The sequence below is a fragment of the Carassius auratus genome, chromosome 28, assembly GCF_003368295.1.
Source record: "Carassius auratus strain Wakin chromosome 28, ASM336829v1, whole genome shotgun sequence".
Lineage (NCBI taxonomy): Eukaryota > Metazoa > Chordata > Actinopteri > Cypriniformes > Cyprinidae > Carassius > Carassius auratus.
The window spans coordinates 20,742,957-20,770,819 of record NC_039270.1 but is presented as its reverse complement, the minus strand read 5'-3'; the positions used below and the strand labels follow the sequence as shown (position 1 = coordinate 20,770,819).

The window sequence follows — 27,863 nt, the reverse complement described above, 5'->3', positions numbered from 1 at the left end:
CTGGTTCCTGGTTCCCATAGTTACCTGATCTTTTCTGTAAGGAAAACAAAGAGAAAGAGATTTGGCTATTTTTAGAGATTAAACAAAGGCAAAAATATTTTTTTTCGAAAAAAATAAAAAAAATAAAGTAAATTGATAATATTGTTTTCCTCATTCCAGGATATACACACTAAAAATAACTTGTAGGATTTACATTTACAATTACATTTTACAAAAAAAAGTTAATAATTATATAGAATTTCACATATAGATTTAATCTATATGTTACTTAATTACAAAGAAAATAAGTAATTTTAGCTTGGCCAATAAAAGTAATGTTTCCGTAGTTAAAGCTAACTTTGATTTTACTTAATATACCACCTAACTAAACCATGCTTTTACAGTGTATGTTATTTAAAAACATCTTAGCAATTAATGTGATAAATATAATGTATATACTATATCTACATGATTAATAATGTGGCCTTCCCCCTAACTTATTCATTTTTTTTATGCACCAGTGCATGATGGAAGCACCAGTTTCCGAAAAAGTATAGTACTTAATTTTATAACATTTATATTTATGCTTTAACTTATGGAAAAGTTTTAAGCTAAAAGTTTTATTAACTTAAATTAAGTATCAATATAAAAATTTTTTTTTTTTTGCCTAAACTTACTTTTTGATATAGAAATTCCATTAGTTTTTCTGTAGCATTTACTTTGCCATAGAATCATTTTATCTGTTTTAGACTAAATTTGTATTGGTCATCAAACACAATTTTTGCTGTTAAAACATCCAAAATATGAATTATGAATTAAAGCACACCAGAATAATAATGCTGTGGTCCACCTGCATCTGATCAGTTTAAAAACCTTTTAATCTTTTCAGGTTTCATGTTTGTGCTAATCATCATGCTAACAATAAAGCAAAACAAACGTACACCTTTTTGAGGTGCATGTTAAAGGAGCATATATATATATATATATATATATATATATATATATATATATATATATATATATAAAAGAAAAAAAAAATATATATATATAAGAAAAAAAAATACACACTCCATTAATATCTGCTTATTAGTTACCATTGTTACCTTTGTAACCAATGTTATGGCAAAACAAGTAGGCCTAACCTTTTTCTTTATCTAATCTTCATTCCACATGTTTCACATTCTATTTTACAGTAGTGAGATGAGATAGTGTATGCTTATGCATTTTCCCAGAGATTAGATGATAAAAAAAATAATAGGGTGGTAGTTAGTAGTTACTGTTTTCACTAAGTATTAAAAAGCGTTTATATTAAGTTCAAATAGTGATAGATGCTTTTCTCACAAAGACTAAATAGAAGTAACATATATAAATAATTTGAGCAATGGTGGGTGAAATTAATGAAAACAGCCTTGACTATTTGCACTCACATAATTGGCATTGCACAATAGCAGCTTTTATTAACACTACATGTAAAAAGGCATCACTGCATTTGAATTTTTCCCTCAAAATGTGCCATTTAAAAATATGGAACATTAAAAACATGTAACATTATAAAAGCTCCACCTAGAATATTTCAGGTCAAAATGCCATGCACATTACAATGCTGTATAAGCACTGAACATCTGACCAACATCAGACCTAGGAGAGACCTTTTTCCTGGTATATCCTAACAACAGCTCAAAGTTTCTGAACTAGGGATCCATAAAAAATAATAAAAAATAGCTGATTTCCCTACATAATAACAATTTAACAGAATCACCTGAAAGCTACGACTAAACCACAATATCCAAAATCCAAAGGAACGAATTCATACAGTTTAGCATGTTTTGCTTAAATATACCAAAATATAAAAGTGCATGACTGAAATTATGAGCACAATACATAATATTAAGTTTGTCATGAAAGTATATCCAGAACTTTTGAAAGCATAATACCGTTAATGTCATACAGCTGGTTCCATATTAGAGACTTTGAAGGAACAGTTCACCCAAAATTAAATTCTGTCATCATTTACGTCTAGTTTCAAAACAGCATGCATAGAAGTAGCCCATATGGCCTGTGTACTGATTAGCCTCCCGAAGCCATATAGTAGCTTTTCTCACACATGTGATTTGTGCCTTCCACATATGTGTGATAACCAATGCTCTTTGGCTTCATTAATGTTAAACATGGTTTGACGTCTTCAAAGGACATATTTGAATGAGAATTAAGAAATGCGGTGCAGAGGGAGATTATCAGTTAATAATAACATGAAGTTGCATGCGTTTCTTTAGATGATTCTGCACACAAGTTGACTACTTTTATGATGCTTTTTAGGGCTTCACAGCAGCTGGTCACTGTACAGAAGAGAACGGTGAACATTCTACTGATTCATGGGAAGCCGTACATGTGTGGATGACTAAATGATGCCTCTCTTCATTTTTGTTTGAACTAGTCCTTTAACAGCTTTCAGCAGCAAAGACAGAAGGCGAAACCACAAGCATCGGCTTCTTCTCAGGACCAAGTTACACTGCACAGTGTCATTTAAAAAGGCACAATGGCCATTTCTAGTGATTATCTATGATCAAAATATTTACAAAAATATATATTCGATAGCATGTTCTCTCTCACCAAGCACGACTCAACTTGCACAGTAGAATTTCTTGCGTTCACTTCAAGTGTTCAGCAAAAATCCCTCTCCTTCCAATCACATTATACTTGACAAATAGAAGGAATGACTGCAGAGTTTTGTGAGCACACCACTGACAACCCAAACCATCTTTTAAGCATCCTCCAAATAATCTACACCGGGAATCTGTAAATCACTCAGACAAGAGCTGTTGTCGAAAATGAGCACTGTAAGGCACTAAAGATGGGATGGCAGCCTCTGTGGTGACAGCCTGGACACTGCAGGCCCAGACTGCACCCACACAGAGAGACGGCTCATCCCTGGAATGTGTCCGAAAAGGGTCCATCCACCAGGGGCCCCATCTACTTGACATTATGGTGCTCCAGTCTCTTGTGTAGACACTGTGGGTGGCACCGGGGCTGTCTGTATGTGCTCTGTGGTGACCTCAGGTAAGACTGTCATTTCAGAGAGTTCATGTGGAGCTGCTGGTATCTGACTGGACGACGACAGGCCTGAGGGCACCGATGGACTGCATTGCTGTGTGGGGGGAGTCTGTGGCACACACTGTGGTACTGTGTGGTGTGTGAGCAGTTCAGAAGTGTGGTAATAAGGCAGGAAAGGTCGTTCCACAGCACAGAAACGCATGGCCAGATGTGTGTGCAGCAGAAGAAGAGGGAAACGGGAGGTAAAGTAGTAGACAAATTCATCTGGAATGGATCCCAGTGTTTCCTGGACTTCATCGGGTAACTCTCGGTAATGGTGTTTCTAAAGGAAACAATAATTAAATAAATATGAGACAACTTGTGATTAAAGGGTTAGTTTACATTTTTGTAATTAATCTTCATTTGTGTTCCGAAGATGAATGGAGGTCTTACTATTGGGACAACATGAGGGTGAGTAATTAATGACAGAGTTTTCATTTGTGTGTGCACTATCCTTTTAAGAGAAACAGAAGTTTAATCATGTGAAATGTTATATTTTCAAGATGGACTAAGTTTTAGTTGTGTATTTAAATATGCAAACCAATTATTACAAATGCTTGTTTAACAGTATTTTAGATTTTTCTTAATCATAAGAATTAGCTTGCTCTACATGTACAAGCTGACATCAAAAATGTAAAACATGACAAATAGGAATAACTAACAAAACAACTTCATTTAATTTGTTAAAAAAAGGAACTTAGTGTTCCCTCCAGTGATGGGAAGTTCAGATCATTTTACTGACTCTCTCGTTCAGTCTCGTTCATCAAAACATCTTCTTTAAAATCTTTAATGAACTCATTTAGTTTATTTAAGTGGCTTTAAATCGTATCATTTTAACAGCCAAATTCCTCGAACACATCCACCTATGCAATCTTGATCATATTCCGAATTATGAAATCAATATAATGCAGCCAAAGATAATTTACACGGATCATAAATAATTACTTTACCATCCTAAACTGTTGTTTTGCATTATTAACACACTGTTTTCCTAATTAATGTTGTTCAGTTGCTTTGGCGCAATCTTTTTTGTTTAAAGCGCTATATAAATAAAGTTGACTTGGATTCATTTGTCATGTGACAGATGCAATGAACAGATCGTTTATGACCCATCACTGTTTCCTTCAACTCTCTTATGCTACTTTTCCATTAATATGATGCCTATTATTTGCTGTAAATACTAGCTATTTGTGCTGAGTATTAATAAACTGATTTTCTTTAGCATACATACCTTGTTTCTCATAGCACGTAAAAGATCTCTGACCGATCCGCCTTTGTATGATCGAAATTTACGAAGATCTGAAGAACAACAATTTACATTTGAATGGTTTGAAAAGCAAATGTTTCACATTAAAGATTCAAATAAGAATAAAACTAGTTAATCATGACATAATAGTGTGTGGTTTAACAAATTACAAACTCTTAGAATAGAAAAAAGGCCAACAGTAAGCAAAATTGCACTAGTGTTTACCAGTCTGTAAAGGCACTGTGATATGTTCCCTCCAATCGCTTTTGACCACCACCCGTCCTCCTCTCTCCAGCTGTCTCACGATTGGTCCATCTAACGGCTCCTTCTCAATTCTATCACTCACATCCTGTCAGTGCAAAAAACAAAAAGAAAAAACAAAACAAAAATGTAATTCTGCCACATGCTTGGCATTCTAAAAGAACCTGATACTAGTTTTCTTTCAGCTTTAGCAGAGATTCTCAGAAAAACAGTGATAAATACTTGTAATGTTGGTATGATTTTAACATAAAACTTTCGTACTTTAGAATTAATTGGCCATTTTATGACATGTTTTTGACCCTCTGGTTTAAAAACGCTGTTTCAAGGGGTGTGCGTGTCTGTATGTAAATTAATCACAGTTTAAATATCAGTTGTTTTTTTATGCTAGTAAAATAAAAATAAAACAATTAAAGTCGACCATTCAATTGATGGCTTGATTTATTGATGCATAAAAATAAATACATTTTGCAACCGGACTACTACGTGAGTCAGAATCCTAACATTAATGTTAGAAACAATGTTCTTCCACAAGTAAGAACTCTACCACATCTGGAAAACTAAATGGATTCAAAATCTTTCTTCATTTCTAACCAGCTATTTTGTTTTTGTATCTAGATGAAGAAGCACTGATCTGTTAAAGTGCTGGCAGTCTACAACTGCTGTATTAATCATACGTAATGAAAATAATGATGAATAGAAAATAAGCCTGTTTTAGCCTGAAAATAAAACTGTTTTTGGATCGAGGATGTTTTGAGTTCTGAAATGTAAAATATGTTTCTATATTACAATGACCTCCAATATGTTAAAAGATCAACAAAGTTATGATTTACCAATTCATAACCCCTTTAACTATTGTCATGTAAACAATACTGTACTGACCTGTCTGTTCAAACATTACTCCAACAACAATTTACCAAAAAAACTGAAATGATCTTAGATGATTTGGTATGTTAATACATGGCATTAACATGCGTCCTGTATCCAGGTGTTGTCCACATACACATTGAAAAGACAAGTGTAAATGTAAAATAAAAAAATAAAAAAAAGTATGCATTGTGATTGGATCTCAGTGTAATGTAAATGCAATCCAGCCATTGTGTCTGCATTCACTGGACGACATCACACAAAACGCCGCCCCTCTCTTGCAAACTGTTAAAATAGAGACGGAGAACAAAAGGCTGTGGAGCGCTAGTTAGATTTGTAGACTTGTATCTGTGATTTGTAAAATGTCCTGCGACTGAAAATGCTTTACAAAAAAAACCCTTCAACCCCCAACCACTTCAGGTTGACTTCGCTGTATTCTCTGCAGAATTATTAAAATATTGCACAGTAAAGACAGTCTTATCCAGATAGAGAAGTCAGCTGATGATGCCAAGGGTAAATCGCTGTGTTAAGATTGACTGATGATCATATCTGATTAATTGGATCACGGTGATCACATGTTAATACCAAGTGTAAATGCAGCCTTTGTTGTTGTGCCTTTTGCCATCTTCTTGGGCAGGGTACTTGTTGCAAAAGATGCATTCAAACCTGATTAAATGAAGGATGTCTGACTAACTAACCTGGAAGAACTGCAGCTGTTTTTCCAGACTCCAGAAGAAGGGATGCTTTAGCACTCTGTCTGCTGAGGGTCTCTTCTCTGGTTCCATACTCAACATCTGCTCGATCAAGTTTCGGGCCACAATATCTTCTGCAACAGCACAAATAATCAAATACGTGATCAAAAATTTGACAAACTGACCCAAAATGAGCTCTGGTGTTTTTGAATGCATTCAGATGTCTTTCTGTCCTACCATGTCTGTTAGGGTCTAGGTATTCCAGCGAGTAGGCACCCAGCAGGATGTTTGCTTGCCGCTGCAAGGACTTTCCAAAGGGGTGGCGGCCTTCAGATACCACGTAGTAAAACACACAGCCTGCAGAGAAGATGTCTACCATGCAGGTCTGAAACATCAGAGGTGAAACTGTGATTGTCTAGCCATTGGCAAAACTCTTAGTGCTTCTGACATGGCTTTCTGGAATACTGATGACCAACGCAGGATTCTGTAGTAACTTATTTTTCTATAAATCACAGTTAAACTGCGTAACTGTTACATACACTTCAATTTTTTTTTTTGTAACACTTTACCATGATTCAATCAGTTAACGAATAATGAACAAATAGTGAACAATGTTATCAGAAATTAATAATGAGGAAGATTTACAACACAGTAATCTAAATTATTTTCTACAATTATAAAGTAATTATAAATAAACATTGTAAACAGATTAATATCAATAAAAATGTGCAAATATTTAATGACTATCAACATTTATAATCTGTATATATTATAATATTTAAAACACACTGTTTTCTGAGCTCTTACAGGGTTATGCTTTGCATCCTCACTGAGCACTTCTGGAGCAATCCAGCCCTCAGTGCCTGGGACCCCAGACTTCCTGCTGAAGCTGTGTCTGCCCACTGCCAGCTTCTTGCATAGGCCGAAATCTGATATCATGGCCTTCACACGCCCATGTGTGTTTGGCATTGATACCAGGATGTTGTGTGGCTTCAGGTCTCTGTGAACTATCAACCCATAATAGACTAAGTGTTACAAAAACTTGTATCAAACAAAATAAAAAATAAATAAACACTTCATGAATACAGATTAATTCTCCTAAAATGCAGACTATATTAATGATGTTGCGGATAATATTACCTATATTAAGTGAATGTAAATGAGCCAGTCCAGACATGGTTTGCTCTAGCAGTGTCACTGGCTCCAAACCGTGGCGGTTAAAATCCTTTCGTTCCACATACTAAAAGGAAACAATAAAATATAAACAACTAACCCTTTAAAAGATGTTTAAATACATTACATTTTTATATGTGGCCACATGCAGGAACTTTTATTTTGAGATCGGGATGTACAAAACATTACATATTTAGACATAGTGTAATGTATATTACAGAGATGACATGATTACTCAGAAAAGCCAATTATAAAGTAGCAAAGCTTTGTAAAGACCTATGTAAATTTGTTCTAGATTGACATCTTTGAGCATTGCGGATCGCAGATTTTTGCCATGATTCTCCATTCATCAGGGCTGCTAATGTGTAATTCGATACTATTATACTATTATACTATTATACTAGCACTACACTAGCATCTTGTGTTTATAAGAACAAAACATTCTGATCGGCTAGTAATGTTAGTTTGGTTAAGAGTGAAAGCTGCTCCTCTCATACCATTAGTACGCAAACTCATGGACTCGAAAGTAATAATCAACAAGTGCTTTATTTTTTTATGTAGTATTATTTTTTCTGCATCCAACAGCTGCACGTACGAAATCTGGCATGGATCCGAAGAACTTTAAACCCCGTAAATTATTAGGCTTACACTGATAAATTCCTTTTATGTGTTAAACATGAAAAATGGTCAGTGAAAGGAAAAGTTATTGTTCTTGTGGTTAGACATTTTAAATAAAACCTAAAATGCACATTTAAATAAATTATTGGAATATTAAATTTGGGTTTTTAAATTGAAACACCAATTACGTCATGTGGTGTTTGTTATACCTCTTGCAGTGTGGAGCTACACAGCTCTATGGCAATGTACTGAAACTGACGGTCTCTCTCAGTGCAGAAGTAACGAATCACGTTCGGATGCTCATCTGACTCACGCAGCAGCTGAACCTCACGGTCAGCAAAGCTGAAGCATTCTGGGAGAATCCTTTTCACAGCCACTGGACGGTTATCAAACTGACCCCTGAAATTACACAGAAATCAGAAAAAATTACTTGTATGACAGTGGACATTCTCTGGAAGATCAGGCCCTTTCTAACAGTAGTACAACTTCTCCAGAACCCTGAGATTGGTAAGTGAGCAACACCTTGTGGTACCATCACAGTTAGGAACAAAATCCAAAACTGCAAAACATTTTCATTTGAGAGAATGAGAAATCCCTGACAATATTCAGGAGAAATCAGGAAAAATTATTTTTATGGACAGGATTATGCAGCTTCTGCAGTGGTGCGGTCGATGTACCTGTCTGTCGTGGTGAAGAAGAAGTTGACCTACATGGCGAAATTCTTGATTTAAATTAAATTAAATAAAAAAAATTAAAATTTAATTGTGTTTAATTAAATTAAACTACAGGTGGCTGAAATGAGCTTTCTCCGCAGGGCGCTCCCTGAGAGATGAGGGTGAGGAGCTCTGCCACTCTGGAGGAGCTCAGAGTAGAGCCGCTGCTCCTCCACATCGAGAGGAGCCAGCTGAGGTGGCTCGGGCATCTGTTCAGGATGCCTCCTGGATGCCTTCCTGGCAAGGTGTTTCGGGCACGTCCCACCGGGAGGAGGCCCTGGGGAAGACCGAGGACACACTGGAGGGACTATGTCTCTCAGCTGGCCTGGGAATGCCTCGGTATCCCCCCGGAAGAGCTGGAGGAAGTGTTTAAGGAGAGGGAAGTCTGGGCATCTCTGCTTAGACTGCTGCCCCGGCGATCCGGCCCCGGATAAGCGGAAGAAGACGGATGGATGGATGGATATTCAGGAGACTGAAAACTCATTCCTTCTTAGAGCAAGAAGAAGAGCATCATACAGAAATATGCTTTGACTTTTTCTTAACTCCTCCCTATTCAATTTCTATTCTGAATGATACCTGAAACTTTGTATTGAAGCTACTTCTCATGTTCATTTATCTCTTTTTGATGAATCGCTTGTTGTATTCCACAGTTGTAAGTCACCTTGGACAAAAAAATTTACCAAATGAATAAATGTAAATATAACTTGCCTGTACACAATAGTTCCCTCAGCACCATGTCCAAGTACATCTCTGGGGTTGAAAGTGATGTTTCCAATTCTGACAATGTTGGATTCTTCCTCTGAAATGAAAAGATAAGAAATCAGAAGTCAACCAAATGGCAAATTCAAAAAGAGATCAAATGGTAAAGGCAATTATTGTAATTCTTCTTTTGCTGACAACCCTAACCTGCATCCTCGTGCTCATTAGCAGAATGTCCCATCTCAGACTGGGACATATTGGAATGGTTGGACGCTCGTGGGGTGACATTGGGACTGCTATGGGTGGAGCTCTCGGAGCGGGTCCGGGCTGCCTCTAGGAAGTCAGTGTCAGGAGGCAGATCAATGGGTGGCTGGAAAATGAGTTGCTGCCGCTGCAGGAGCTGCAGCTTTTCCTCCATCTGCTGCTGAAATTGCTGGTGTTGCAACTGCTGCTGCTTGTGGACACTCTGATAAATAAAAAAAACACAACACACCTTAATACTCTCAGAGCTGACAGAAGTTCAGAAGAACAGAACAGAAACTTTTAAACCACAGATTTATAAATTTAGCATTATTTTCAATAAATAACCTTACTTTTTGCCTATTTAGTAGAAAGAACAGTAAAGAAAGGCCTTTTTAGGCAAAGATGTAGAATGGGTGAGGATATTTTGTTAGCACATAACCTCCCTTAAAGCCAACCAATTATTGTGATTGTTATTTTGCTGACAGACCTATCCTGCATCCTCATGTATATTAGCTGAGGGTACCATCTCAGACTAGGACATGTTGGAATGAGGAGTTGTAAAGATCTTTTCTGTCTTGTCCTTCCTTCAAATTTGTTCCTTCTCCCCCACTTTTTTCACTTTACTCTATTCACTCACAATAGTCACACAATGTTGTGTGCATACAAGTTATTTTCATTTTGGTTAGCTTTGTTTTTATTCTGACTTTTACAAAGATAAATAACTCTAGGAGATTAAGTGCATGAACATGATCCATCTAAAAACTGTGTTTGTATGAAGTTTAAGATATGTCAGCAAGGATTCTAAGTCTCTGATAAACTTCTTGACTTTCATCATCTTACTGTATGTTTGTCTTAACTGTAGAGGGGGCTAGATTCCAGACATTCAGTTTGAAAAATCATTCGGACATAGAATGATGGTGAAAGTAAAACTCACCTAAATGAACACATTTAGAGTGTTTACCTTGGGGTAAGTGATGATGAAGGCCACCCATCCGGCCAGAAGGAAAGTGCAGAAGATGATGGTGGCCATGTCCTTCAGCATGGAGTCCACTGGAGTCTCCACACGTGGGACACGGCCGGGTTTCTCCTGCAGGGATGACACCGGTGGAGGCAGAGGACTGTTGTCTTCCATTCCACTCTCATTTACTTTCTGGAAAGAAGCAGAACATGCTTTGATCTTGCAATAAACACAAACACAAATAAATATTTTTTTTATTATCAAGCATTCAATAAAAATCAGCAAAAAAAAGTCAAATCTGTACAGCATGACACCAGTATTACAGCTGTACTTTAAAATTTTTTTTTTACTTTCTGGATCCATCTTTGTAACTTTTTTGTTTCACAGTCAATGAATAAACGAATGATGCATTGATTGAATGATGCAGATAGTGCTTCCATTTAAAACAAATCTGGTGGTTCTTCGTCTTGCAATAAAAATCTGAGGGTCAGTTGAATACTTTACCAATGCTGTCCTGAATGCATTACATCACACAGTGTGATTTAATGCAAAACATTGAAACAGAAGTTGCTGCCCTCTCATCATTCACTACGTTGTTGGATAATTTTAATCCTAACCCTAAAAAACCTTCAGGGGGGAGGCAAGTTGAGCAATGTTCCCCATTAAACATGTTGGTTGAATTTGACCAAGGATGTACTCATTTCTACCACCCTTAATTAAAAAAAAAACCAGCAATCTCAAAACATGCTCTAATCTCAATTAGAGCGGGAATGATGGCTAAATTCCCAATAAGGCCATGGTGCTAATTTCTTTGTTTGAGGACACTACAGTATATTAAATATTTCCACAGTTTCACAGCTCTGACCAAAAAAGACTAAAAAAAAGTTTAACTCACATGTGACTTGTGTCAACACATTTTGGTGCACTTTTGGAAACAAACCAAATAAAGATGAAAATGCAACAGTGTAACACTAAGTCCCTGTTTCACAACAAAGCAAACATTCTACAGGTCTGAAAACACAATAAGTCACTTAGAATAATTTACATTGATCTGACAAAACATTAAGACCACTGACAGTTGAATAACATTTATTATTTTATTACAATGGTACCTGTCTGATAACAGGCACCAAGTGAACAGCCAGTTCCTGACTTTCAGGAATCATGCTACCAGGTGCTCTTTTCAATAAAACCAGCACCATAATATTAATAATAATTCTCTAATTAGGTGGTCTAAAAGTTTCCTTCCTCTTCTAAAATGCACTGTGAAAGTCATTGATTTGGGTAATCAGACTTATTTACCATACTCTCCATGTTATATGCATTGCAAATTGTCAAAGCCATTACATACAATAAATAAACACACTCAGTAGCACTGGTGTTTGGATAATGTTTTTACCTCTTCATTGGGCTTCTCTGTGGCAGGGGGAATGACATTGATATTTTGGCGAGGGAGACTCTCTGGAAATTTCTCCAGAATTTTAGTATGAGCATCTGGCGGTGTCTCGTGGTGACCTGCAGAAGAGAAAGATTACTGTTCAGCAAAGAGTTCATACCTTAATAAACATGAGGCAACATAGCACAGCACATAATAAGTGGGTCAAGACTTACAACAATTATGCGCCAATTAAGAATATAAATGTAATAGTTTAAGCAAACGTGTAGTTTTTCTACATAAACGTCGGCGGGTTGAAGTGCCCGCAAAAATGTGATTTGAAGTCCTGAAAGGTGAAATTTACTGGGGCATCACCACCAAAAAGAAAAGTGTATTTTCCCCATTGCCAAACCATTGTCTTCAGGCTGGGAATGGAGTGGAGATATTTAACAAGTGCTATAAAATGTCTCCACTAGTGGGCAAAATTGGCTCATTTTTGAATGATTCCCACAGCGAGCAGGTCTTTTTGAGTGTGAAATAACCAGCACCTATCAACAGTAGCGAATTCCTCATGAAGTTGATGCGGTTTCTCTCTTTCAGAGCTGCACTGAACTTCACTGTGGTACTGGGAGTGATCACACACTCCTGCTCATCTTCCATGCTTGAATCCTGGTTACTGGGGCCCTCCAGCATGGGAAATGTCTTGCCACGAGGCTGAAACACACACACTAGGTCATGAGCATGCATGCACTACAACAGCATTCTATCCCCTCTGAAACTGTAATGGGACCTTTTGAGGCCTAAAATTCTCAAAATCTGTTTTCAAGAAAAGAAAGAAAAATAAAAAAACATTTGTACAAAGTCAGATGTGAGATACTCCTATTTTATTTCCAACTTCCAAGCATGAAGACACTGCGTAACAAACTGAAAATGGTATTAGTTAATGATGTAGAAGAGAGTCACATTTATGTCACTGTCAAAGAAAAATCAAATTTAAGGTAAAAAGCATTTTAATACTGTCAGTTATTCATTTAGAATTTATTTCTTCATTGTTTTTTAGCCTTTTCCCCCCTTCTTTTACTCAGAACTTTAAAGCCAAAAACATACATAAAACTGGAAGGATGCACTGTGCATCGATGTTTTGATTAATTATAGTGAGACTTGGAAAGGTTACATATGACATATTAATGCTCTTCTCACATGTTTGGTAGAGGGCTGTCTTATACAGTGAATCTGGCTAACTGTGAGTGTGACATAGCCACTGTAACTTACTCAAAGAAGGGTAACTGGAGAGGGCTACATGCATCTGTTTGCACAAAGGTTGAAGCAACTGATAACTTTCCACATCTGACTACACTTTCCACTAGACCACCACATTATCATCCAGCCTCAAGTTATCATCATTCAGTTCAAGTTTTGAGCAGGTTATGTCAGTCAATTTATAACCATGTAGTTCTATAAAAGTATGAGGAAACATATTGAAAGGTCTTGAACATAACTCACCACAACAGTTACTCCATCATGCACCAGGGAGGGAGAAGCATACAGCCCAGATGAGTGTTTCCCCACATACAGTGTGGACCTGTCATAAAACCAGCCAGAAACAGCTAATTATTCATATTTTGTTTTCAAAAGTCACACACAGTACTTTGACTTTAAACATCTTGTCAAGGAACTGCTTTTTTTATACAATGGCTTTTTTTTAAATCCAGGAAATAATGCTGCATACTGAGTAATTTGAGTCTTTTAGATAATGACAACAAGAATCTCAGAAAGAGATCTATAGTCAGTTGAGTTTGATTTTTACCTGTAACTGCAATATATAAAGTGAGCTGCTCTAAACTTCGTGCCAAAAAGCTAGGGATAAATAATCTGCCAATCCCATACCATTAAGTGTCTTGATCTTGTTCTTGATCAGTTTAGAATATAAAGTTGTATGAAAGGCTTAACAAACATACAAGCTTCACATTTCTTTCAAACCTTTGCAGAATGTCTTGCCACATACACTTAATTAAGTGTTTTACTTGATAGGCATTTTAAGTGCAGATAAAAAATTATCGAATCTATTCTGAAAATGCAGGCTATGCATCTTTGAATTTCTAGAATCAGTTCTTCCCCACACTTCACAAACACAAACAGGATGTGGCTTAGATATTGGAGATGCAACATGCAGGTAAAATGATTTATGCCTGGTCCAATATTACTGCTAAATGAGAGTTTTGCCAAATAAATATAAAAGAAAAACCAGAGGTGGCAAGAAACTTGATGCTGGAAGTGACATGATTAAAAACATTGTTAATAAGGTTATTAACAATTATTTTTGGGGAAATAAAGCCAAAACAGTTTCACAACCTGCAAAAAATGTACATGTGCAGTGATTCTTCTCAATTTACCCCCATTGGAAAAAAACACAAACAAACATTATAAGTACTATGTCTTATTAGAAGGGCTGCTTACATCAGTTTATCTTTGGTTTTCTTCTCTTGAGGAAATGGGTACTTCCACTGTGTAATGCGGCCCACCTCTCCTGACATGAAAGTGAGATAACGCAAAGTTTCCACAGCGACGTTGGTGTGCATGACTTTGCGCAGGCCCTCACGCTGCCAGATGTAGATCGCCACCACAGGAGAGTTGTAATTCTGAACCCACTGCACGTCTCCAGACTCACTGTCCACTGTCACCACTAGGCCATCACCATTGGACACAAAGTGGGCCATATCTGTCAAACACAGAAAACAATGTCGTGTTGTGCTACGAAAAGGATTGAAAGAGTTTTCAAACTGACAAAGCTGCCTTACTGTGTTTGGTGTCGTCGTCTGGAAGGGTGAAAGCGTAGTCAGAATAGGTAGCGTTCCAGCGCAGCTCTCTGCTCTTGGTGTCATACATAGTGATCGTGTATTCTGAGGAACAACGCAAACAACAGTTCAGCAATAAATTAATTTTAAGATACACTTTTCACCCCCGTCAGTCATAAGCCTTCTCAAGCATCTAATCGACAGTTTTGTAACCTAAGACCACCTCTGTAAAACAATGGAGATTATGTATTAAATTCTATAAAGCACATTACCTACTTTAAACTTACTTTAGGATGCTTGAAAAGGCTTACTACTATGGGGTAAAAAGTGTATCTTAGAATGAATGTGCAATTCAGAATTTAATACATAATGAATAATAATAATCCCCACTGTTTTACGAGGGGGTCTCAAGTTACAGGTTGTTGCCACAGAACATGTGAGACTAAGGAAACAAATGCACAAGTTTGTGCCAAGGTAAAATCTCTGCATTTTTATACAAAAATGTGTGTGTCAGTGTTTTAATAACTTTTGTTTTCATCTTTGTACCCATGCGATTGTGACATATATTATACACATATGAAAAAGAATGAGAGAATAAGCATGAACATGTCTTTGATTGTGTTATGCAAGACATAATTTCAGGGTGCAGCGATATTACAGTAACAAAACACTCAAATTAAGTTTTCTGGCATATTTTTTTAATTCAATATTGAGTCGTAGTTATTTATTTTTATTGCCATGTCAGCATCTAAGGCTGTCTTCACGGCAAAATGGAGTTAGAATAATACAAGAGTTACAAACACAAAATAAAACACAAAGATACAGCGAAAAAACTATACAAGACTTAAAATTAACTTAAAAACATAAATTCTTACTTAATAAAACCCGGAGTGAGCGTACAATTTTCAAACAGGCCAGTTGCTTTTGAATTAAAAAAAAATACAGTGTTGCCATAGACAGCATTTTAGATAAAAAAATATAAAAAAACCCATCCCACATAATTTAAAGATTGCTCTCCTATTGAAAAGGTCTTCATTTATATTTTAACCAATAAATGTTCAGTGATGTGAAATGCAATGCTTTAGATATTCAGCAGTCTATAAATCATAATATTTTTGTGGAATGATTTAAATGTTCATTTAGTACAACAATGAAATAAATCGTTCAGTGCTTTAAATACCATTATAATAAAGACAATCCTGTAATAAAGTTTATCAATTACTTTGATTTGTATAAAATGAATAGTCAAATGCCTACTCTCCAGTAACAGTATTACAGCATTCATAATTTTGATAAGAAGCACTACAGCTCTTAAAGTGATCTTTGGTTTTTCTGCTCATATAGACACAAACAGAGATGGTCTCACCTAATGACAGAACTAGGGACAAGTATTAGCCCTTACCAGTGCGGCCGAGGTAGAGCAGAGATGAAGATGGACATAACATCTCAGCGTAGGAAGAGGTCAGTGTTTGTTTCTTCTCACCAGTCAGCAGATCCACAACATACCACACATCTTGCTTCTTACCTACAACCAACAAACATAAAAAAAACCTTCATGTACTCAAGCACAGGCCAGCATACAATTGTGCAATTCGCATTCAATTAAAAGTTGAATTCAATATAATCTCTTTGTGCATCATCTGCGATTATAATACAGAAAATAATTCTACAAAAGTTTGCAAAAACAAAAACTGTGTGTACAGACCTGCACTTTAAATAGAAAGTGTATGTGACAAGATATTCTGTGCAGATAAAAAGAAATGTGAAGCTTGTATGTTTGTTAAAGCTTTCGTAGCACTTTACATAGTGTCCTTGTACCACAATAGTCTCATGTTAACATATTCAATACCTGAAATAGTGTTATGTAAATCTTTTATGGTAATCAATAGCATGTCAAAGAGGCTGTACATAAAAAATAAAGATGACATCAGCTAGTTCAAAAGTAAATTTTTCTATTTGGAAAACTTTGAACAATGAACTGTATACAATAATGTTAAGAAAAAAATATAACACTAATATACAAGATTAATTCCATTAGATTTAAAGAGCATTTACACATTCATTGCAGGGTTTTCCCATGTGCTTCTTGTTTTCTTAATTCAATTTCCCCCTTATCATTTAAAAGACCAAAAGTCCACACAAATGATGCAGCATGAGTAAATGTTCTCTCCAGGATGTGTAAAAACAGGCATCAACACTGCGGTTCAAACACACCACATGTTTACGTTTGGGAACAAGAATGGCTTCGAGTGAAACAAGGTTATTTCCTGTGGGTTACACTGTGACTCATCAACATATGAGTTTAAATGCAGAGAGGAACTTAAACGCTGATGTTTATACTTGATAAGTCTCATTTAAAAGATTAAGAAATGGGATTTTCATTGTTTAACATTCAGGCCTGTCTGCTGACTGATTTAATCAGTGTTTGGTCTTCTTCTTTGGGTGTCATTATAAATGTAGCTGTGCCTTGTGATTGGCACCTTTAAGAGTTTAGAAAGGGTGTAACAGACAGACATCTTCTTGAGGTGTTTGCGGTGAGATCATGAAACAATCCCACAGAGCCCACCCACTTGAACCACAGGGGGGTCGCTAAGAACTGGCCAGTTCCTCAAACATCAACCTCTGCTGCCTGACACTCACTCTAATCATTCTGAAAAAACGATGTTCATTTATGGTTATGGGTTTGTTTAAATCTCTACCTTATACATAAATCATAGTAATAGTCATAGCCTTCCACATCCGCTGCGTTCTCAAAACTCCTAGTATAGGAGTTACCTAGAATATCTAAATCAATTGTGGGCGGCAGATCCTTTTCCTATTTATCGCCCAGACTCTGGAATAACCTACCTAACATTGTTCAGGAGGCAGACATACTCTTGCAGTTTAAATCTCGATTAAAGACCCATCTCTTTAACCTGGCATACACATAATTAGCTAAACATTTCTAATTTTCAAATCCATTAAAGGATTTTTAGGCTGCATTAATTAGGTAAACTGGACCTGGGAACACTTCCCATAACACTCAATGTACTTGCTACATCATTAGAAGAATGGCATCTACGCTAATATTAGTCTGTTCCTCTTTTATTCTGAGGTCACTGTAGCCACCAGATCCAGTCTGTATCCAGATCAGAGGGTCACTGCAGTCAGCGGACTAAAACTAGATGACCCTAGATCCCCTGTAAAGACCGTGTCTCAGACGGCCACTGTGACAAGACCACAGGAACCAGTTGAGTCCTCTGCACAATCTGACTTTGCTGCAGCCTGGAATTGAACTGCTGGTTTCGTCTGGTCAGAGGAGAACTGGCCCCCCAACTGAGCCTGGTTTCTTCAAAGGTTTTTTTCTCTATTCTGTCACCGATGTAGTTTTGGTTCCTTGCCGCTGTCGCCTCTGGCTAGCTTAGTTGAGGACACTTCATTTACAACAGTACCGTTGACTTGATTCCACATATACTATTTAAAGGGGTCATATGATGCAATTTAAATTTTTCGTTTATCTTTGGAGTGTTACAAACTCTTGGTGCAAAAAGAAGATCTGTAAACAGCTGTAAAACAACTCACTCAAAAAAGCTCCCACATCTATCCCACTATGTGGAAATCTTTGTGTGATGCCACCAAAATATTCACGTAAAGAAAGAAGACGTCGTTTCAGTAAATGCGTGTTGAAGCAGCCATTTCAGGGAGATGCTGTGTGTATCTAGGTAAAAGCATTTTATTTTGCCTTCCGAACGTAGAAGCATTTAGGAATCTTTAAGATTACTTAAAGGGGGGGTGAAATGCTCATTTTCACTCAATATCCTGTTAATCTTGAGTACCTATAGATTAGTACTGCATCCTTCATAACTCCAAAAAGTCTCTAGTTTTATTATATTCATAAGAGAAAGATAGTCTGTACCGATTTTTCCCGGAAAAACACGCCCGACTGGAGGCGTGGCATGTGGGCGGAGCTAAAGAATCACAAGCGCGAGTAGGCTTTTGCGTTGAGAGCGTTTGGAAGCTGTGACAGGAAAAAAATTGTTCAATAAACACAAATCTCCACCATTGACCATGGATTTAACAGTAAACTACAGGAACAACCTGGGGCAGAAATGGTCTAAAGTTTTCGAGGAATTTTAAATGCTTCACACAACTACTGCCAGCACTTCAATGCTTTAATTATTACCGAATTTGAAAGTTATTTTTAATGTGACATTAATGTGATATTTGTTCATCCTTAATAGGTTTCCCTCATGTATAAAACTAAAAGTTTATAATGTAGGAAAGCAAACGCTTATTTAAAAATAAAAGATATTAAATGACCACTAGTAGATGGCTGCAGAGTACTTAAATTACTTATAGGTCTTTTCCACTCCCTAATATAGCCTATATATTTCTGTATTCATTAAATTATATATATACATTATGAATGACAGTAATAAAAGTACATTTAATCACATCATATATATTTATTAAATCAATGCTATACAGTTGCTTTGACATAATCTGTTTTATTAAAAGCACTAAATAAATAAAGGTGACTTGAGTTGACTTAATAGTGATGCTTAGTTGAATGGAACTTTAGATGAATAATTAGAAAAGAATGAATGAGAATAAGTCTCTCACCCGTGTATAAGATGCCATCAGAACTGCGACAGGGAGAGGCCTGGACCAGCTCAGGAATGGTGAACGGCAGTTTCTGAAACATCCCCAAATATCAGATTTAATATTTGTAACTCCATCCAAAATTACACTTGGAAACTTTTTTCTTCTTGTAAAAGCACCTCAAATGTTTCACTTCAAAATGACATTTCTCATTTCTAAAGATACAAAATGAGAATTATATCCCTTTCCTTAGATTCCAGAGAATGAGGAAGTCCTTCAGACAAGAAAATAAGTTAACTCTCACCGTCAAACCCTCATTATTTTTCCCTCCGAGAGTGTACAAACTGCCATCATTGGGGTCTGGGAGGAATGCAGGCCTGTAAAAATAATGAAATAATTTGTCACGTTATTGTAATTTGTAAATTGTCATGTTGCATTACTGATGTTGCTCCAAACCTGCATTCTGTATTTTTTCTCACAGAAGAAAGAAAAAAAAAAACAAAAAAAAAAAAACAGCCAATTCTTTTGTGACAATATACAAGCTAACAAAAACAGCAGCACACAGATCATTATTATTTTTTGTCCTTTAATATGTAGTCTTATGGTTATGTATTTTTATCTGTGGCTTCATTTAGATGATATCATTAGGAAGAATTGTGCTAGCTCAGCATCTTGCACAGTTCCTGTTGTTTCAATTTTCATGCACAGACGCTCAAGTATAAATGAAAGAAGGCTTACTCTGACACATGCGTCGGGACTTGCAAAACAGGATCTGCATTGGGAATGAGAAAGGTGTCAGTTAGGAGTTATAAACTTTATCACAGGCAAATGAAGGGATGAGCAAACATGAAGACAACACAAAGCAAACAAAGTACTTTGCATAAAACTAGGATGTAAAATTAATGGATATTAATTTATTCAGTTCTTATTGCTCTCAAGTATCACCTATTAGACCTTCATATAAAGAACAATTTAAAAGCAGTTTAAAAGTTACACAAATTAGATTTACCATCCATGACAATTGTGTGAAAGCCTTACAACAACGACAAAACACTTACAGGGATAGTTCACTCAAAAATACAAATTCTGTGATCATTTATTAATTAATGTCAATCAAACAGTTGGTGATTGCCACTGATTTCCATAGTATGTTTTTCCTACTATGGAAGTCAATGGCAACCACCAACTGTTTGATTACCAGCAATCTTCAAAATATCTTCGTTTATGTCCAACATAAGAAAACAACCCATACAGGTATGGAACAACATGTGGGCGAGTAAATGATGACAGAATTTTCATTTTTGGGTGAACTATCCCTTAAAAAAAACACAGAATATCAGGTCAGACAGCAAAGCACAGGCTGCTGTGGGTGTGTTGTACAACGGCCTCTAACGTCCATTGCAGTTCTGTAGCTACAGCGTGTATGTCTGGCTCAGCCTGTACATCTGGTTTTTGAGAGTCACAGGTGAATGAAATCAACTTGTTGTGGCCGTGTGGATATTGAAAAATAAGGCAAGTGTGGCCAGTTTGCCAACAATGAAAGATTCCATTCAATGCATGTTAATGCACCAGAAGTGGAGGATGCATTAAAATGCATTAAATGGAACCATCCCTCATTCATGTGTTGTTATGGGAGAATGCTCAAGAGAAAATGAGGTGAACAGAAGTGCTTGGCATTGATGACACACTCACTGTTTATGGGCAAATTGGTTACTTATTTTTTTTAATATGACCAACAACAGTTATGAAAAATGTTATCATAAGTCAACATGAAACTGTTTCATTTGGATAATTAACACAAATGTATATATATTTTTTCAGAACACAGAAAATATCTAGATTTTTTTTAATGTTCTTATAACATTTTTTTGTTCATTCTTTAAAAGATAACACAACTAAAATTTATTGCATCAAAAAAAGTACAAAAAGAGACTGATATGAGACATGATATCATTCCATAAGAACCAATCTATATAAGCAAAGTCTTCTGAAGGTAAGACTAGGCAATATACTTGACCAGAAATAGGCATTTTCTTATTTGTTTTGCCAGAGTTGTTTATTTGCCAACTTGAACCACTTTTGGCAACCTGACATGAAGTTTTCAAGCACTACCCTTTGGCCATTCACTTTGTTTTATGTAGGCCCACCTGCTTAAACATTTTTAGACTCAGCCCTGGTTCAAGGATCTAGTAAGCAAATGGATTCAAACAATCAGCCCAAAAATACACACTGCACTAACGTAGAGAAATCCAAGCTGATTACATCAGAGATGGCAGAGAAAATAGTGACTCATGTCCAGTTTCCAGTAAGTGTATTATTTCAGTGTGTTTAACTTTAGAGGAACACTCCGACTTTTTGGGACTTTAGCTTATTCACAGTATCCCCCAGAGATAGATAAGTCCATACATACCTTTTTCATTTCTGTGCGTTCTGTAAGTGTTATTTGACGCACCCACCGCTAGCCTAGCTTAGCAAAAAGACTGGATGTAAATGGATAATGGTAGCATAGTAATCCCAATAATAAGTGACAAAATAATGCAAACATTTTCCTATTTACATGTTGTGATCTGTATAGTCACAGCGTGTACAAATAACAAGGCTATATGAGACAGAGAACATTTTAATCGTATAAATACTGGGAACTATATTCTCACTAGGTGTAGGGGCACAGATAACGTTACTTGGGGGAAGTGGCTACTTGGCCGGAGTGATTAGCGCAGCACACGAACTCTGGGGGATACTGTGAATAAGCTAAAGTCCCAAAAACTGGAGTGTTCCTTTAAAACACAAATTTCTCATATTCTCTGATCGTTTGGAATGACATGTGGGCAAGTGATTTAATGACACAATTTTCTTTTGGGGGCGGATTATCCCTTTAAAGCAGAATATCTATATTTATTTTAATATGGCACTCAAATCCTGGCCTTAATTTATAAAAAAAAAAATTCTTCAAATAAAACAATCCTAGACACTTTTCAGTTTGAATTTGTCTCTATTTCTTGTTCCTGTACTACTATGGGTTTTGAGTACTATGAAGAATTGTTTGTTTTTATTGTAGAACAAACAGTTCTTGAAGCTTATAATATCACAAAGTGAATCACAGTTCATTCATTTGCTATATTGCCACACCAATTTCTGACAATCTAAAACATATGCAAACAAGTAGCTTTGCCATAATTACAGAAAAAATTACCAGAAGCAGTATCAGAGCCTGTATGAACTAAATAATTAAATAAGTTGAGAACCACTGTAACAATATTACACACCAGCAAACAATAGTGCTGGTATTCACTTTCAAAGGCTCACTGGGCGTCCACTGTTTTCATTGTAGTTTGCACTGAGCTACGAGTATTTGATACACAACTGGCTGGTATTCAAAGCAGCACATATACATACCTTCTTTTAAAGTCCATTTGATTGTTCCGGATCTCTTGCTGACGGCGTGAAGGTTCCCGTCCAGTGTGGATACAAAGAGCAGACTCTCTGGGACAGATACCGTACTGCTGCCACAAAAGCCCTGCAAACACACAGCTTTACTGGGGAGATGTTCTCTATCTGGCTCACACACTGATGCAAGATTTTGAGACAAAATAATTGTACAAATTATGAGATTTGTAAGGTTTTACAGATTGTTTGAGATTATTATTAATATCTTGCTAGAAAAATATTTGAAATGCAAATGTTTATATATTGCATTTATTTCTAGTAACAGATGTAACAATATACGGATCTCATGATACAATACTCTAACAATACTTTAAACCGATGGTGTTGTGTCTTTTTGCCAAATATCATTCTGGTAATTATATTATATTATAATTATATTATACTATATTATATTAAGCCCTGGCAAAATAATGGTAATATATATATATATATATATATATATATATATATATATATATATATATATATATATATATATATATATATATATATATATTGGTATTTATATACCAAAAATAAACACTGTGTGGTTGAAAACATAATTCTGCTGAATTCCTTTTAAAAGGAAGTACTAAAAACTGCTGTCTTTTTCATGAAATCTTTTAATATACCACTTTTAAAAAAAAGGATGAACATTGAACCTAAGAAACATTAGGAAGAATCCAGAGGAAGTACGGACTTGTACTTGTGTATTTGGTGTCGTTTAATAAACACCACAGCCAAAACAGACAAGAAATGTAACAAGCTGTTTGAAATATTGAAATGGGTCATATGATGCGATTTCAATTTTTCCTTTCTCTTAGGAGTTTTTCAAGCTCTTGGTGCAAAAAGAAGATCTGTAAAGTTGCAAATACTAAATCTCAAATTCAAAGATATATTCTTTATAAAAGTTAAGACTTGTCCATGGCCTCCTAAAATGGCTCATTATGTCACGCAGAACTGGTGTCAGAACGAAAAGTTGTGCTGCTTCTTGATTTCCCTAAGCTCCACCCACTTCCATAACAGAGTGATTTTGCATTTTCATTCTGCTCGTTCATCTCTTTACATACTGTTGGTCTAAATAGAAAAATGGAGAAAATCACCAGACCATGTCTGACATATAAACCTGAACTCTAGACAGACTGCTGTTCAGCCACATTAATTCACCGCACTTTTCTCAAAGACACCCAACCCTGCTCACCAAGAGAATCTAGTCTGACTCTAGTTTGGGTGAAGGTTCATTCAACAAAGAGACTTAAAAAAATAAATAAATAAAGACACAATATGTATTTTTCTTGATCACATGCTGAAGTGATAATACGTTTTGTTTTTGCAGGTTTAGCTGTTTTAATCTGACAGTTAACGTCATTGAGTCAGTGCAAACATTACACACCTGTGAGATCTCACACGGCCTCACATGGACCAAATCACCATCAAAATGTAGCTGCACGCTCTTGGTTTCATGAGAGAACAGAAAACATCCAGAACATCTGCTGGGACCACAGCCGCGGCACTGTCACCACGCTCATATCAACACACTGCAAATGCTCAAGGGGCCTAAAAGATTGATTTAGGTATATGTTGTGCTCCAACTGAACACACACCCCCATGAGGTGAACAGGGTACAATTTGCTTTATTCTGCAGGGTCATTCATATTTGTGTGATGCTGTTACGAACATATGGGTTAATGGTTTGCAAAACTTTTTGTCCTACTTATAAAATAAACAAATAAATACAAATGCATGTCAAACATACATGGAATTGATTACACTTTTTCCAAGAATAAATATTTAAGTTACTTTAAAAAAAAAAAAACATGGCGATACAACTCATGACCAAATCCTCTTTAAAAGAACACTGACATTGTCATTTTATTATTATTCCTTAGATAAGTTTTATAAAAAAAAAAAAAAAAACTGCATCACTGATTTTTTGTAAACATTTTTCTGACAAAATCTTATACATCTAACAAAGTATGTGGCGCAATTGTATACAAGTATTCAAGGTTAAAGAAAATACTGCTTATGTTCATTTTTACACCCAATTGTAAATAATTGAAATCTTTAGCTGATAATTGTTTGTGTTATTCAAATCATAATATCATGTGAGGTATTTTAGTTTTTGAACTAAACTTGAACTAAATTTTCCGTTACCATGGACATTCTTAAATTCCACTGACCCTTAAAAATATTGTCACAGTTAGTACCAAAATGTTACATGACGATTCTGTCAAGAGCTTTTTTCCCTTTCCAAAACATGAACACTATTTTAAGAATAGAGACTGTAATGAGACTGTTTTATACTTGGTTTATTTTTTGATCCATTGAAGAGGACTTAACTGTGAAGGCACTGAAACTCTAACTAAGCCTAATTTAAAATGATGGCATAACAAAAGTTAACTACAGGCACTCATTTATTTATTGAATAGTAAACTGATAAAAAAATATAAAACTTAAAAACGAGGTAGATATTGCATCAGCCTGTTGCACAATACACACTCTAGCTAGCTAGTATAGTACAAAACATTTCCGGCAAAGATTAGGAATCTTATTACGTTCAGCTCCCCTCATGCCATTTTTTTCCACAGATGTATAAACTAGTGCCCGATGCTGTAAGCTTTATAAAACATGTGATTAGTGGGTCCACCCTATCTTAGACTTCCACATCCTCATTCTCCTACTGAATACCAGAAAAGGGAAATATGAGAAACTATTTTAATAGACAACTGCAATGTGCAACCATTACAGACTAATGCCATACTGCTAGACATAGCTTGAATGCTCTGCAATTAAAACTTTAATTTAAGGAAGGCTAGGTCGAGGTCACAGTCTCACACACAAAATCAATGTTTATTCACTGAGCCATAGATATTCATGAGATGTAACCTGATCATACGGTACAAAACTCTATAGCATAAAAGCTTATTCACACCTTTTGGTAACATAGGCCTACAAAAAAAAAAAAAATTATGGACATTATGGTTAGGACACTTTAGTTGCAACAACTAAATAACTGACGACGTGTCATGACTGATTATTCTGTAACATTTGCCATCATAAGTGACAATAAAAACTATGATATGATTATTATGTTTTATCTAAAATATTAAAAGATTGCTGGGATATATAATGTTGTCTCTGTCCCTTGAGGACTGTTAGCACTTTTTAATTGTTTTTTTGTTTCCCTTAAATTAAAATAAAAAATTAAATTAAATGTATGCATTTAGCAGACGCTTTTATCCAAAGCAACTTACAGTGAATTCAGGCTATCAATTTTTACCTATCATGTGTTCGCGGGGAATCGAACCAACAAGCTACCACTTGAACTACAGGAACACAATTAAATTAATTGTATCTATTAAAATTATTCACATTCGCAAGTCACTATAGATGAATGCGTCTATGCAATTATTATTATTTTTATTTATGTTGGCACATTTTTGAAGAACATAATTGGTAAAAAAAACAAACAGTTTAATAACTTGCTTTCAGTTTAATGCTATAAATACGTTTATTTCTGGACAGTCTTTCACTTCAGACAGCAGAGAATCACAACAAACAAACAAAAAAACATACACATATGGCACTTGATATTTTTTTTTCTGTTCAGCGACATTATGTCAGTAACACAGAGCTGGGTGCCCTCCGCTATGGCCTATCATGGCTCTTTCCACACAAGTTGCTTACGTACACCTGTGATAAGAGATGAACATAGCCCTCTTCACACACTGCACTGAGTCTGGCAGCGGCCAGCGGCCATCGGCCATGTGCTCTCTACCAGAGGTCTTCTGCAATCATGAGTCACTCACTTCCTGTGTGTTACAAGTCCAGACAGATATAAGAGCAATATGGAGAATTAATAAGTCAACAGACTTTATTCAAGGTACATGCGTTTTTGTCAGCTGAACAACTGCCATGTTGTTAAACAACAGTACAGTCCATTAAAGTGAATCTATGCCGCACAGCCTCATTTTCACTTACTGTCAAAAATGTAATATTGCACTACCCTGACTAAAATCTATAAAGAGGAAAACGTGTTAAGAAATTCTTTATGGTTTCTCACTTATGGGATATGTGAGTAGAAATGACATTTAACTGATAAATGTAGGCCATATAGAAGATGACATGCATTTATATTCTGTACTCCTGGAGTATCTTGATCAAAGGTGCAACAGTAAAACTTCATAAATCAACTCTGCTAGGGATTGAAACTTCTACTTTCATTTACCAAATCTGAATCAACTACTCTACAGCATCTTGCATCGGATGTCTATGGATCTTAGTAAAAGTTATCAGATTGAGGTGAAGCATCACTACACCAGGTCTGTGACTAGGTTACACTGCTGTAAATCTAGGCTGATATATATTTATTTATTTATACTTATATATAATAAGTATGTTTTGCAAAGGGTTTGTCTTGAAAGGTTTATACTGGCTGAGATGTAACATTAATCCTGTTCTTGACACTGTAGACAGGGATGCTCTAGTTAATTGAAAAAAAAAGACACTACACTACAGAAGAGCACAGAAAAGTTCTGCAAATTATCTATCACATCTAACAGGGCAATGGAGACATAACTTTAAGACAACTCTGACACTATTGATCATATACTGATCAGAGCGTAAGGATCACATATGTTGTATTTTGTTATTTTTGCATCTCTGAAAAGTCTTTGTCCATACACTCAGATCAGATGGCAGGTCAAGACAGATCAGCCCCATATCTACAATTTAATGCCACCCAAACTAGACTGATAGCAAAAAGATGATACAGGGCCACGCGTCAAAATGACTAGAGATCAAGGGGACGATAATCGATCAGCAGTCATCACAAGGCTCCTTTGACTCCAGGATAAATGTGGTAACCTGCAGTGCGTTGTAATGATCAGAGATCAGAAGCAGTATAATCGATCAGTAACTCACCATCAAGCTGCTGTGACTCCAGCACATGATCGCAGTTATAATCCACACCAGAGCCCTGCTGCACACTCCCCACGCCATCATACAAACATATAAACACGCGGACCTGTGAATACACGGCAGGTACGTTCTCCCAACGGTGGTTTACAGTCTCATTGTACTGTGTACTGCTAAAGAGACAGGCTCAATGCGTTTATCAGCTCTCTTCCGCTATTGCTCCTGCGCATGCG

At 36.1% G+C, this 27,863-nt stretch overlaps 1 protein-coding gene across 1 annotated transcript; it reads right to left on the bottom strand.

Moving 5' to 3' along the window:
* Positions 1-1,401: 1,401 nt before the first annotated feature.
* On the bottom strand, positions 1,402-27,863 carry ern1 (endoplasmic reticulum to nucleus signaling 1). The gene is made up of 22 exons (XM_026208372.1): positions 27,637-27,863; positions 22,684-22,804; positions 20,026-20,059; positions 19,592-19,664; positions 19,309-19,381; positions 16,109-16,231; positions 14,710-14,811; positions 14,369-14,630; positions 13,415-13,493; positions 12,460-12,625; positions 11,936-12,051; positions 10,540-10,728; positions 9,543-9,801; positions 9,345-9,435; positions 8,133-8,322; positions 7,273-7,372; positions 6,940-7,139; positions 6,370-6,517; positions 6,139-6,266; positions 4,541-4,664; positions 4,301-4,368; positions 1,402-3,352 (listed from the first exon to the last, which is right to left on the bottom strand). Exons 1-22 carry the CDS (start codon positions 27,715-27,717, stop codon positions 2,960-2,962), a joined length of 3,120 nt encoding a protein of 1,039 aa, XP_026064157.1. The 5' UTR covers positions 27,718-27,863; the 3' UTR covers positions 1,402-2,959.

Bases quoted from the DNA above. Each gene is read 5' to 3' on its own strand.
- ern1 (XM_026208372.1), bottom strand. From the start codon at position 27,717: ATGATGGCGTGGGGAGTGTGCAGCAGGGCTCTGGTGTGGATTATAACT. The intron at 19,382-19,591 runs GTGAGAGTTAAC...GGGATGTTTCAG, and splicing joins AAAATAATGAGGGTTTGACG to AAACTGCCGTTCACCATTCC. The intron at 12,052-12,459 runs GTGCTGGTTATT...TCTCTTCTGCAG, and splicing joins GAATTCGCTACTGTTGATAG to GTCACCACGAGACACCGCCA.